The sequence below is a fragment of the Mugil cephalus genome, chromosome 18 (genome assembly GCF_022458985.1).
Source record: "Mugil cephalus isolate CIBA_MC_2020 chromosome 18, CIBA_Mcephalus_1.1, whole genome shotgun sequence".
Classification (NCBI taxonomy): Eukaryota; Metazoa; Chordata; class Actinopteri; order Mugiliformes; family Mugilidae; genus Mugil; species Mugil cephalus.
This window is the reverse complement of record NC_061787.1, coordinates 12025925-12039488: the sequence shown is the minus strand read 5'-3', so window position 1 is coordinate 12039488 and position 13564 is coordinate 12025925. Positions and strand designations below refer to the sequence as shown.

The 13564-nt window shown below is 40.9% G+C and overlaps 1 protein-coding gene across 2 annotated transcripts in view; it reads right to left on the bottom strand.

Annotated features, from left to right (window-relative positions):
- Window positions 1-13564, bottom strand: part of sh3kbp1 (SH3-domain kinase binding protein 1) — a 36942-nt gene that overhangs the window by 22723 nt on the left and 655 nt on the right. For both annotated transcript variants that reach the window (XM_047567923.1, XM_047567922.1), the window contains exon 2: window positions 6071-6228. In XM_047567923.1, the coding sequence (XP_047423879.1) occupies window positions 6071-6228 (158 nt within the window). The remainder of the gene's footprint in view (window positions 1-6070; window positions 6229-13564) is intronic.

Below are 13564 nucleotides of genomic sequence, written 5' to 3'. Positions count from 1 at the left end.
CGGTCGGCAGAAGGTTTGTCCAACGTGTTGTTCCTGAAACCGAGCTGACGTAACGCACAGTGAGACGAGGAATGAGGAAGAGTGACGCAAAATATGATTTCCTGGTTTCAGAAAATATACCAACCTCCTCACCTTTTACACACTTCATAGATTTAAGCTGTTGCCCTGAATCTAAACTTAATAACCGTCACTGACAAAGTGAAAAGAAATGTTTGGATTAGGGCATTTAATCTCAAATTACACTTAGTCTACAACACAACACACATGACTTTATGAGGACAAATAAATTAGGGCTGTATCAAATGATTAGTTTTACTATTGATTAATCTGTAAATATATGTTTTTTTTTTTCTTCTTTTTAAGTTAAATGTCTAATCTACCTATAATTAACCATGAATGGCCAGTCTGAGTGATCTCTTTAACCAACGTGTCCACCACCGATTTAAGCTGCTGGCTGATGTGGGTGTTAGCCAGGCTTCTCACGCTCTTGTTTCTGGCCTCCTTTGACTCCTCTCACCTCACGCATTTTATGAATGATTTCAAAGTTTTTAGCGTTCAGATCTACTGACTAACCAAGTGGCCCATTAAGGTCACTCTCTGCTGACCACAAACTCTGAAACCTCGCCTCTGCGGGTTATTATACCAAGACATCCTGTTAGCACATTAGCTCTCAAAGTTTAGCTTTTAATCGAAACTTAAATATCTATTTATTTATTGCATCGTTGTGTAAAGCATTTTGTGCAACATTTTGTAGGAAAAGTGCTACACAAATAACGCCTGATAGACTGAAAACCATTGTGTACTCTAAACGAGGATGTTTGCTTCTTTGGGCTGCATGAAAAAAAAGGTGTGATTGGTATATATCTGCAACATTTGGCTTATCAGATGCAGGGCAAGTGAGGGAAGTTGAAGAAAAGATGTGTTACTTAACAAGGAACAGGCTAGAGCAGAATCAGTAGAGAAAACTGACATGTGATGGTGGCATGGCTGGAGGTGCAGAGGACAGTCAAGTGTGTTTACATGCAGAGCTTAATCGAGCTATGTTCAAAATTCGACTTTCTCGCTACAGTCCTTGTCCCAGTTAACATGCAGCGCAAGAAAATCGAATAACTGTTCTCCTCCTCCACACTAGGTGGCGATACGTGTCTTTTCAGCGGGATAATACCACATTAATACCGGCCCGATTTCCTGGTTGACCTATTACGTGATATAACAAACAAGGGTCGTTCATGCGGCGGACCGGCATTTCAAACAACACCCAGACGGATAATAGTACATTTTTTAATCTCGTACGTAATGTTCGCGCTACTTCTGATGCAGGTAAGATCCGCGCTATCCCTCAGACGGCTCCGTTTCTCTTCTTCTTCTTCTTTTACGCCCGGCTTTCTTGGACGTGTTTGTTCTGGGGTCACACGCGAGCGCAGCGGTGGTGGAGCATGCGCACACGCATTATCTGATGAGAACTCCGATTTCAATCGCATTATCTGCGTGTCTCAATCGGACAATGACAACTCCGATTTTAATCGAAGTAACGTGTTTACATGCACTTAAGTTCTCCTTTTATAGTCCGATTAAGGCAATAATTCGTTTTTTTTTTCACGTGCATGTAAACGCACTGACTAACGGTGGAAACAGGTATGGGCATATGGAAGGTAGAAGGACCAGCATCAGTGGAGGAAAAAGACCCTGGCAACACATCCACGACAACTCGTGAACGCTGCGTTTTAGTGTCCTTAATTTCCTCCTTTGTCGTCTTCTTCCGTAAATAAATGCACATTTTTAAAATTCAGAAACATCAAGGCGAGAGGTTTCTAATGTCTCCCAGATTGACAAATACAAAAATAAATAACGACACAAGTCACCTGCTGCAGCGGTAATTTAAATGTAGGCTTTATGTCATGTGCTTTGCTCTTTCAAAGCTCTGAGAACAATGTTTACCTTCACTCAGGGAGCGTTTCGTGTCAAATCAGAGCATGTGGCGCTGATTCGAAATATCTGTTCGTCTAATGAACAGAGGTCACATGGCTCCAGCAACTTCCCATAAACAGGATATCCTCCACCTCTGCTGGGACTCTGTAGGGACGCTTATGAGGAATTCACTTTGTTCGAGCCACTTCTTTTCTCAGAAGGAGAGCACGCCTCGCTAATGAGCAGATTAACCAATTAGTCGACTAATAAAGATGCATTTTAACCATTTACTTCAGCAGAAATGACCAAAAAAAAAAGCCTGATGGCAGCTTGTAAATACTATAAAGATGGGTTTAGTGAGAGTAGATTGGAGATATTTAAATTAACTGAGCAAAAAAAGCAACTTTAATGTTTAAATGACACAAACAAAATAACATTAGAGTGTTGCAGCTTTAACATCTTACAGCCGTGTCGGGATCCCTGCTCGACAGACTTTGACATTTAACGAAAATACACATGTGGTTTTTGCCAGAACTGAGTATTTCCTTTTGTGACTAATGTGGTTTTTTAAAAAATATTTCATCTCTGCCTGTTTGCTCGAGCTTATCACTGATACAACGTGATGTCACACAGGCGAAAAAACAAACAAACAAACTAAGAAACTAACAAAGGCGACACTGGTATCTCGTGAACCTTGTGAAATCTGAATGAGCTGGTTCCTTAGAGAAATTACTCAACCAATTGCACTGATAGCATCTAGAATAGACAGAGTGTTAACCTTAGTCTTAGGCAGTTATTTGACCCAGGGGGAGGGCTGCTTGCTTACTTCCTGTCACATCTTTAACCTGCGCGTCCACTTCCTACACACGAACACACACATTCATCGGCATTGCCAGGCTTAATGTGACTGATTCCCATAACAGCAGTCTTGTGACAGACCGGTCATTACTCACAGCCTCCCTCTGTCTCGCACACACAGCATCCACACAACATCCACACGCACACACTCTTTGCAGGCTCATTGTCCGGCTCTCTGACGGTGACATTCAGTCAGCACAAATGAAGCCCGGCTGCACAGAAAACAACCTGACAATAGAAGGACTTCTTTAGCATTGTTAAACCGCTGTCTGCCTGCCGCTATCTGCTGCTGCCTCGTTGGGCTTTTCTACTTCCCCTAATGAGATCGTGAACAAGCGACTTCCCCCTTCTCACCACCGCAAATGGGCAATTTTACTACTTCTCACAGTTCCCATGCCTCTGCGCTTATTCTAAACTGATCGATTCAAACCTCAAAGACTCTCAGATTCTCCAGGACAAATGACTCACGTCACACTTGTTTATTTAGGTCACGTCACAAAACACAAAAAGGCACAGAGTCTTCCTGGGAGCGCTGTAGGTCTAAACATTCAATTCAGGTATATCTAGTTATGCATCGAGTTGTAAGGGCGTAGATTTGATCATGTGAGGAGATAATGGGTTTGGTGGCAAACTTTTTTATTACGTTTACATGCTACCTAACATAGAACCTATATTGGTTGCTGCTATCTGGATAACGCTTGTACCAACCGTACTGAGAATGGGGAACGATATTTGACAGTTTCTGAACTGCGTTGTATTTGGGATGAGGTTCGTTTGGCTAGAGACTCTGGCTCACTTCCTCTGTCTGAACTAGTACCTGGCAGGATGGCTCTCTACCTACTAGTACTAGTAACCTCACTGATGCATGCACACAGTCTTGGTTTAGATGACTTATACTACTCAGAACCACTACTGTTGCCTCAACTCTTAATTGGAGATAAACACATTTTCCTTTAACTGATTTACACTTTACCTTCTTTTAAATTCCACTTTCCTTTTTTTTTTTTTTTTTGGCTGCCATCTTACCTGAACCGTAAGATAAAATACGCTTTCCCCTCATTAAATATGGGGCGCCTTAAGCACGATTTAATTATCATGTATGTGAACGTGAGTAGAATGACGCTGGCAAGGAGAGGATCCTATTAGAGATACTGAATGAGGAGGACTTGTGGTAGATAAAGACATTATTTAACCATTGGCGGAGGGACTATTATATTCAGATTTTGGGTAATAATTAGTGGAATATACCAAACTGTACACGGTGATACCCAGTTATTAGGGGGCCAATCACTTTCCTAATCCTATGACTCTATTACTCTATTACTACTGCTGCTTATATTATTGGATTTAATACAGTTGCATGGTGCACATGTGACCTAAGAGAATACAAGTAAAATAAATAGTAAAAGTATGAATCTCCACAGGAGAAAATTTAGTTAATTTAAAATGTGATTGGGACTCGTATCAGCTGAAACTCAATAGGTATGGGATAGGGGGACTTGATCGAGACATCCTTCAGCCAAATAAACCAGTGCAATGTCTTTAATTTTGTGGTAGATTTTGAAATTTTAGAAGTTTTTATCGTATTGATGTGCAACCTCCTTTTGTACAAAATGATCAGTTTACTATCCAACTTCAGTCCAGTCCTTCAGTCATGTGATGACCTAATGGGGAACCCCATACACTAATGCACATGTAAGTCTCCCATGCAGTGTTACTACACATGTGATGAAAGTTATGCGTCACGCTAGTAGCTGCACAAAATCCGGTAAACCGCCAGACTTGAGTCAACAGTGGATGTGTCCAAAATTACAAATGTGTGGAGTGAGGTCACCAGACATCTGCAGGATCTCTTCATTTCTGCTTGCGGCTAGCTGCTCTAGGCTACATTAGCCACCGCTAGCACAGCACACATGAAACTCTGAACTGGATTAATGGTTGTCAATATGCATTGTGGGTGATTTAGATTTAGGTTTGGATGAAAACAGAATCAGTCATCCAGGTGATATTATGTCCAAAAAACAGCTTCTTCAGTCTAGTCTAGCTTTGTTTTAGTTTCTTCTTCTGTTATATTTGATGCCCCAACAGCAGGCAGAGCCACATAAAAAGTTCTATCATGACTGATAATATAACTTATCAAATCATTTTATTTATTGTCCATGTAAGCCATAGACAGAATAAAGATGGGCAGCTTTAATAGCTCCTTAAAAGTGCAGGCAAAGCCAGTAGAGCTCCCCTTAGTAACTGGCTGCAGTGTAGGTCATAAACTTCTCGCCTAGCTAAAACCGTGTTAGGCTAGCGAGCCCAATCGGTGCACCGACGACAAGCAAGTGTTCAAAATATCTTATTGGGAGAATTTGGATGCTTTATTTGGGAGTTGTCTGTCTTCCCCAATAAAATACTGTTGTTAAAGGTGATAGAGAGCAACAAGACCAGCGAGTGGTAGTGAAGTTAGCTGCCTCGCTGCAGGCTGCTGTGTCCTAGCTAGCACTGCCTGTTTGGCGGATCACATGAAGTCCAGAAACTCTGAATTAGTCATTTGGACTGGAGACAGCTCAACACCAGCTGTCGGAGCTACAGGACTCACTGTCTCTCTCATTTTCCCTGATGTTTTGGGAAACAAAGTATGTGGAAAGTTTCATGTGAAGTGACACTGAATGTGTTGTTTCATGTATTTTAAAATAAACATTTTAAGCTTATTCCATCATAACTTATTTTACATGTAATGACTGTAACTGAAAACAATATTTACACCATACCGTGTACGTATGGAGTGAACACCTGTAGTAGTTAACAACTGACACTATGAGGAAGTTGATATCTAACACTATATACTAGTGGAATTTAAGACGTGTTTAACTGTAACTACAAGAATAGTCACACGTTGGGAGTGTTAACTTAACAAACAATTCAAAAAGAGTGAAACTAACACTCTATGGCTTGGCCCAATAAAGACAACTTAAAAGTGTTGAGAATAACTCTCATGGGGTTCCTTTGGATATGCTGATTTTTCGAGTGTAGAAAATGTGAGTGAGTCTGGCGAGGCTGCCTAAACCAAAAAGCCTTAACTAAACGTCAAATCTAGATAAGATCTGACTGTAACTCTAATTATAGTTTACCTCATCACACAAAAAAGAGTGTCTCAGAGATAGAAGAGGCACCTGAAATAACAAAGGAAATACATACTAACACCCTAAACAAACCACAACTGCATGTTTGCTGCCCTGCTTCTATTTGTAGCAAGTCGTAGGTTTGAAAAGAGCGGGGACAGAAAATGAGTTGTGTGCCATCTGCTATTACTCACCCTCACAAAGTTGTCGGGGAACAGCCCCCGCCGTCCGCCCAGCTCGCCCTCCCACCACCCTCCATCGTCCTTCCGTATGTTTGCGATGATATCGCCCACCGTCAGGCTCAACTCATCGTCCTGCTGAGCCTCATAGTCGAACTCCACCACGGCCTCCACTGCGCACAGAGGACGAGAGAAAGTTGGTGTGTTACAACAAGCGGCGGTAAAAGGTCAAACAGTGAAGAGGAGCCACATTGTTCCAGATGCGGTCCCTGGTGGCGGCGTTGGATTTTTGATTATTGTGCAAGTTTTATTTATGGATTTAAGTGGAAACGAAAGAGGAACACAGAACAAACCCATGGAATATATCAGAATATATTATAATATAATTTGATTTCACTCTCTATTTAAAGACGTCCTGTTCACATATAAGTCAATTTTTAGCATTCATTTTTGTTTTATAAACTGCTGCGTTTCGTTCCTCACAAACTGCTTGTTCATGTTGCCCGTCCTCGGCAAATACATCAAAACATCCGACCCACTGCATTTATGTGGATTAAAAGAGTTTTGATGCAACAAGCTGAAAACTCAGCAGATGAGGGTGTTGGTTTCCTTTCCTTACCAAACAGTTATGTGCCAATATGTTTCGATGTAACATTTGGCAAAACATGAATGTCATGCTCGTGCTTAAGTGACAGTTCCAGTTTATTTCAACAAGGCCACCATCGTCTCTGTAGATCATGAAACACAAGAAGGTATAATTTTTTAAGAGTCTGACAGAAAGTAAATATGGAGATCATGCACCTGGAATGGCCATTGTAGCGCACTTGATCTCTCAATCAAATGTAGACATTCAACTGTTTACTTTCTGAAACCTCACCAGATAGATGTAATGGAGGATAAACCCACGGACCATCATGGGGACAGTCATTTCAGCTAGATGGTCTGTTTTATCTGTTGGAAACGACGTCATCGAAGAAAAGCTCAATCAAAGGGAGTTAGAAAGACTGTAGGAAGTCCTGAAAGAGAACAATCTTTTGGAAACTGACGGTGCTCCTACACTCACTCATCGACCGAAACATTTCCTGACCTATTGCGTGATCTATTGATGCCAGGTGTTCAAATGCGCTGTGTTCTATGCAGCTTTGATAAAGACTATCGGGATGTTTCAAATCCCTAAAATCACCAGGAAGAAATACTTTTTAGTTTAACAGAAAGGGAACAGCTACGTCGCCAACTGCATTGGGGACCTTAACGAAGTCAGATAGTCGTTGAGTAAATCACCCTGCATTTTCACCTTGTTGATGTGTGAGGCTGACTTCCTGGAAACTCGGCTGCTAGATGTAATGGCGGATAAACCCATGTACCATCACAAGGACGGTTACATGTCATTTCAGCTTGATGGTTGGATGTATTTATCGGAAAGAACAGGAGCTCAATCAAATGTAATGTGACACAGAAAGACAGTAGGACGTCCTGAAAGATGATGCCAGACTTGGAAAATCTACCATCTACACACTCTCTACACCATCTTACATGAAGTAATCCCAGAACTATAACTAATTTGCAGCTGTAATAAATATTGCTTCCTAGGAGAGGACATTTCACATGACTAAAATCCACTGGAAGACCCAGACTGGATCTCTGCCTCAGTCAACAGAGACCGGTTGACTCAACCACGGTGCATTTTCATCTGTATGTGTCACCTTGTTCACATGAGGCTGACTTCCTGGAAACTCAGCAGCTAGATGTAATGGTGGATAAACCCGTGAGGACAGCTGCGAGTTATTTCAGTGATGGTCAGCCATATTCTTTGGAAATGGAGTCAAAGAATAGGATCTAAAACAAATGAAGGGTAGGACATAAAGGATGTCCTGAAAGACAATGTGCCTTTTTTACACTTCAGACATCTACTCCAGTTGAAAAGAACACGACCTATTAATTGGAACCGTCGTCATAGGTCAGAGGACAGAAACACCTCAAGACGTCCTAAAAAGACTGACGGTGCTCCTGCATCAGTTAATGCCCCGATAGCAACCAGGAGCTAAAAAGATGCCACACTTGGAAAATTCATGCTATGAACGCACCTTTGCACCTTTGATAAACGTTGATGTCCTGGCAATTATGTCTGAACCCTCTGCATTCGACTAGAAGAAAGGACTGGGGGAACTCATTTGCTGCGACCTCTGTAGCGTAAACACACCAAACCGGAAAGCTATCCACCTCCTCATGCATGTAAACAAGTGCAGATGATTAGGTCAGCTGCCAAGGTATCCCCAGATGGAGATCCCTAATGCAGTTAGCAAAAGGCCTGTTCCAGGCGACTAAATTTGTCAGACTGAAAAGCAATATTTAAGATGATTCATGAAACATCGCACAGCTCAGTAAGATGCAGGACGCTGTAGCTTGTGCACAGCTGTGTGTGACTCCTTGTGGCCTTGAATGTCAACAACAGAAGCAGATAGAGATTGCAAAGTTGCCATGGTTTCTAGAGCCACATTAATTATAAGTAGTGAAATACACCAAAGTTTAATATCATTTTTTTTCTTTCTTGTGAATTGACTCCTCTGATAAACCTGCAAGTGCATTTTATTTATAAAGGAACGTTGAGTCACTGGAGGTGGATTACATGCTGTTATTACAGGGTGTTAACACAATTAGTGCAGTGGATTACAAAAACTACAGTAGACATGACTGAAATATGACAATATATAGATAATAATAGCATTGAAATCTGCTACCAGTGTCAAAATAAGAAAACACACATCATGACCTTTGTGTGGTTAAGCATCACACAAACACCAGGTATGCACAAATAACATGTGCAGCTGCTAATACGTGCAAAAATGTACTGGATGCGTCACATCACATGTGGTATTCTTAACTCTAACCTCCCCCCATACATTGCTGCGGCCGGATCCTAGTCTAAACTGTGTGGGCTGCAAACAGGGGGATGCAATGTGGGAGTTTTGGGAGTTAGGTAACCATGGGAACAGCAATATAAAGGGGTAGCTATGACTCAGACACATTGGCTTCGTTCCCCCCAAACTCTCTCCTTGCATGTATATGGCAATAAATGCACAAAACAATGGCAGAAGTCAAAACTAAAAACTTCTTCTGAAAGCATTTGTGTTAAAGTAGAAGGTCGGGGAATCGCTGAGAATTTACGTCACGGGGAAGGAGGAAAAACTTCACAAGACATCAGTATTAAGCAGACAAAGCAGACGACTGTAGTCCAAGTCGGCCTGTCACTCAGATGGGGAGGATATGATTCTGGCTCAAGATTGCTACAGAGATTAGTTGCAGACGAGGCAGTAGTGTGGCACAAATGCCGTTTTCATTGTACGCTCTCCGTTGTGTTGTTTGTGGGGAAGTGGAAGGCACCCTGAGAGTGGAAAGTTCTTCAGGAAGGAGAAGTGAATTGATAGCGTGTGGCAGTTAACTCGCAAATCGCATTACAGTACATCTGAGTGGCAGAACGGGACAGCACACACGCAGTCCACCCGCCCACCAACGTCAGTCAGCAACACATGAACCGCTGACGAGGACGACAGCTTGTGGCTCCTGCACATCACAGAGTGTAAAGAAGGGTGAAAGAAAAAAACGCATCATGCCAAATCTGGAGAGGAGCCCCGTCTTATTTGAAGCTACACCGAAAACAGCCCACTGGATATGATTTCACAAACATAGTCCAACATACAGCTCTAATTTATGCAGCTCTATATTTTCACACAAATGCTAATGTCCGTGCATTCCCACACAAAAGTAATGACCAACTGGGATCAAACTACAATTTATCTGCATGCTAATCGGAATGATGGCGTCAAAACTTCTGCAACACAGTCTAATCTATGCAACTGTTTTACCATAAAGGCTACATTTATAATGGTTATATAAAAATAGGTAAATAAGGATACTTAAAAACACAGGCATAAAAATAGGTCAACACAGTTGCTCTAGCCAGGGTAAATAACCTGTGTTTTTTTTATTACTACTGCAGCATTATTTATTCAAGTATTCCTCGCCGACTGTAGTTAAATACATCTATTAGTGTCAGTCCCGCTTACATCATCTTTGCTGCTTGTTCACAGCTGAAAATTGTTCCCAGCAAATCCTTTTTTGTACTGTTTGAGGTACACCTTACGTGGGATTTGCTGACATTATTACAAATAGACTACAGGCAGCTACAGACGAGTTTTCAGAGCAGTTTAACTTCCTTTTACCTGAAACGTACGAGACATTCACTGCATATTTAGATTTGATCAAAGCAAGAATTAGATAACCACAATATCTTTCAAATACCAATGATGGTTTGTACTAAGATGTACTACGTGCAGAAAGATGCTAACTCTAGCTATTAATGTTATTAGCCTCTCTTAGCTCATGGGTCTGTAGCAACATTTCAGTAACCATGATATACAGACGGTTATAAATATGTGTTTTTTCAGCCTATAACTTTTCAAGTGCAAATGAGAATGAATACGTACAAGCGTCCAAAATGCAAAAAGCTGAAATACATTATCTAAGGTTCCCGGAACCCTAAAAAAGTAACAGCCTTTAGCTTTTACAGGAAGAATAACTAGCTTAAAGTTGATTTTGTTGTTGGGTCAATATGCTCACAAGATAGCTATGTAGCTACATCTATGAGTAGGTTAGAAATATGTGTTTCTAAGCTCATTGTACGCTAACTTTGCAAGTACTAAAAAATATTTATTACAAGACTCCATATGAATGCTATCTGCTAACTGCCTGCTTGCTAGCACACGTCAACTCTCTGCTATTAGCAGGTTTGGCTGATGCTATGCTATGTCAAAGGAAATTAAGAACAGAATTTGGGCCTTAACAGAGCATTAAAAAGTTTTACAGCTTTTAACTCTGAAAGGGCAAATCCTAGCTTAATGTTAGCTTTTTAGGGCAAATAACGTTTTACAGACTAACACATGACAACTGCCTGCTTGCATTAGCTAACAAGTTTGAATCAAACATGAAGAGTTACATTTTATTTACTGTGGACCTAAACACTACAATGATTTAACTGTTTTCGCAGTGATTTTAATGTTTACTGGCTAAATAATGTTTGCTTGTTTAGGTTAGCTAAATATGCTAACACAATACAACTAGCTACTTCAAAAGTTGGATCAAATATGAGGTACAAAGAAACATCTAAAACAATTCAATAGTTTTGACAGACTAAACATTGAGCTTAGAGTTTACTTAGTGTTTACGTTTGCCACTTTTCCCCAATACACTGAGCATAGCTACACGACTAGCTAGTTAGCTAGTTTTTTCTTTTATAGAATTGAAGAAAAGTGTGTGAAATTTTTAAAAAGTTGAATTCACTGAAAATGATGCTTGCATCTGGAGTTAATCTAATACGCAGGAAGCTGCTGCAAGTAGCTCATTGGTTAACTGATTAGTCGACTGAAAGCAAACAAATCAACAAATGTGAGCAAAAATGTCAAATGTTTGCTGGATTTCTCCCCTGAACTATGAGGATTTATAGTTTATTTGTTTCATGAATTACAGTAAATCAGACAGCAACACGCTGAAGGGCTTTGAGAAGTTGCCACAGGAGCTGTCAACAACCTATTGATGCTTCCTACTCTGAATTATTAATCGAAAATTGAAGTTTACGCCTAACCATTTGTGCTGGCGCTATTACATTGTTAGTGCCAAGACTGAATGGACAGACACGGGCTGCTGAGATGAAAAGATGCACAATATTTGAAAGCCTGCAGACAAAACAAAACTCCCACTCATGGACAAAAAACACTCGTTCATACAGGAACTGAGATGGGCCTGCAGTGTCCTCCGAACAGCTGCAGACAGTTTAGATAGGGGGAAAACGCACATACAGACACTGCGAACACTGCAAAACCATGCTGACATTTCACTGGTTTACAGTATTTAGCCGTGGGTGAGTTTCAGCAATGCTATTGCTGATGATGTCAAGAGCAGCTGTGTGTTTCTGTCTGCGAAACATTCATGCTGGACTGGAGCCTACTGGGATTCAAAGCCTCCCACTCCAACTGTGGATCAGATCACAGGCCTCAGCAATTTCTCCCACATTAAAAAGAAAATTCCAACCGCCCTCTGCTCATCGTGTCTGCCATCGAAAGCAACTTGCCACCAAATCCAGCGTGCTCTTGGTTAATAACTTGGTGCAGTCAGGGTTGGGTTTTTAGAGGGAAGGTGTCGACTCGAGAGTAACGTTGGCAGCAAAAGCGAAACAAAACATTTTTTTCAGTTTTAAATGAGAAAAGTGACACATGTTCTAGTCATGCGCTGCATACGCAAATAAGAAACAGCACCGTTTGTAAAATATCATTAGCCTAGTAGCATAACTGTCTACAAGTCATATTTAAACGTTTTCGGGAAAAACAAGAGGGAAAAAAACACAATTTTTAGCAAGAACGTTGGTATTTTTATTGATATTGCAACAGTCAGTCAAAAAATGACTTTTCGGCAAAGCTGTTATGCTATTTGGGCTAACAATATGTTCCTGTTGAATGCGCAAGAAGGAACCACTTAAAATAAAGGTTCTGAATGAGCCTTTGTTATTGTTATTTTTCTGTACTTGTGTTGCATAAATTATCCAAACTATTATTCTAAACTATTAGTGATTATTCTTTATCCACCTTTTAATGTCATGTACACATTGTTTTACTCTAAACAACTGATGAAAATGAAAGTTTTAAGAACACTCGCCCTGTGAACGCTAACATAGGCTGGTTTTTAAATGAGCTTTATTTAGATTAAGCTGTTGAGGAGAAGCCACTTAAAGGCCTTCCCTAGTGCTGGTATTTTACACTTGTGGTGCATATTCACATCATTTGCACTTTCATTATCAGGTAATTAGACGAGATGAGATAGATACTTTATTTATCCCGTGGGAAATTCGGCGTCCAGTCATTGCATAGAAACAGATATAAAGATATTTAAGTTAGATCACCTGAGGGACAAACTACCTCCTGAACCTGTCCATGGAGCAGGACAGAGACAACAACCTGTCACTTAAGGAGCTTCTCGGCCCGGTATGGTATAAACGATGGTAAGCATGTGTAAGTTTTTCCCTTAGATTATAAATGCAAAATCTGTTTATGTATATGCATGCAGAGAAATGCACGTACTAGGACAATGTACGCAAGTAGTACATTTCTCTATCACTGGTCAGAAAGTTGATCAACCTTTGAGTCGACCCACTGCTCCTTTGCAGACAAGTCTTAGATATGCCCTATAGATGAAAAGTAGTATGAGAAGAGGGAGGAAGTCAGTCCTCCTGCTCTGCTGACATCTGCAAGACAGTCAACTCGTTTGTGCGGCATCTGGCTAATTGATTAGTCGACCAACAAATCAGCAGCCGATTAATCGTCATGCATTTTGTCCAGCAGCAGTAGCAGCAGCAGAGCGGTGGGAAATGACGGCCGTGTTAAGATCAGCCAGGCCCGTTTTACCCACAAAGAGTCAAACACTGTGTAGCACAATGGGCAGACAGACACAGAGTGAATGTAA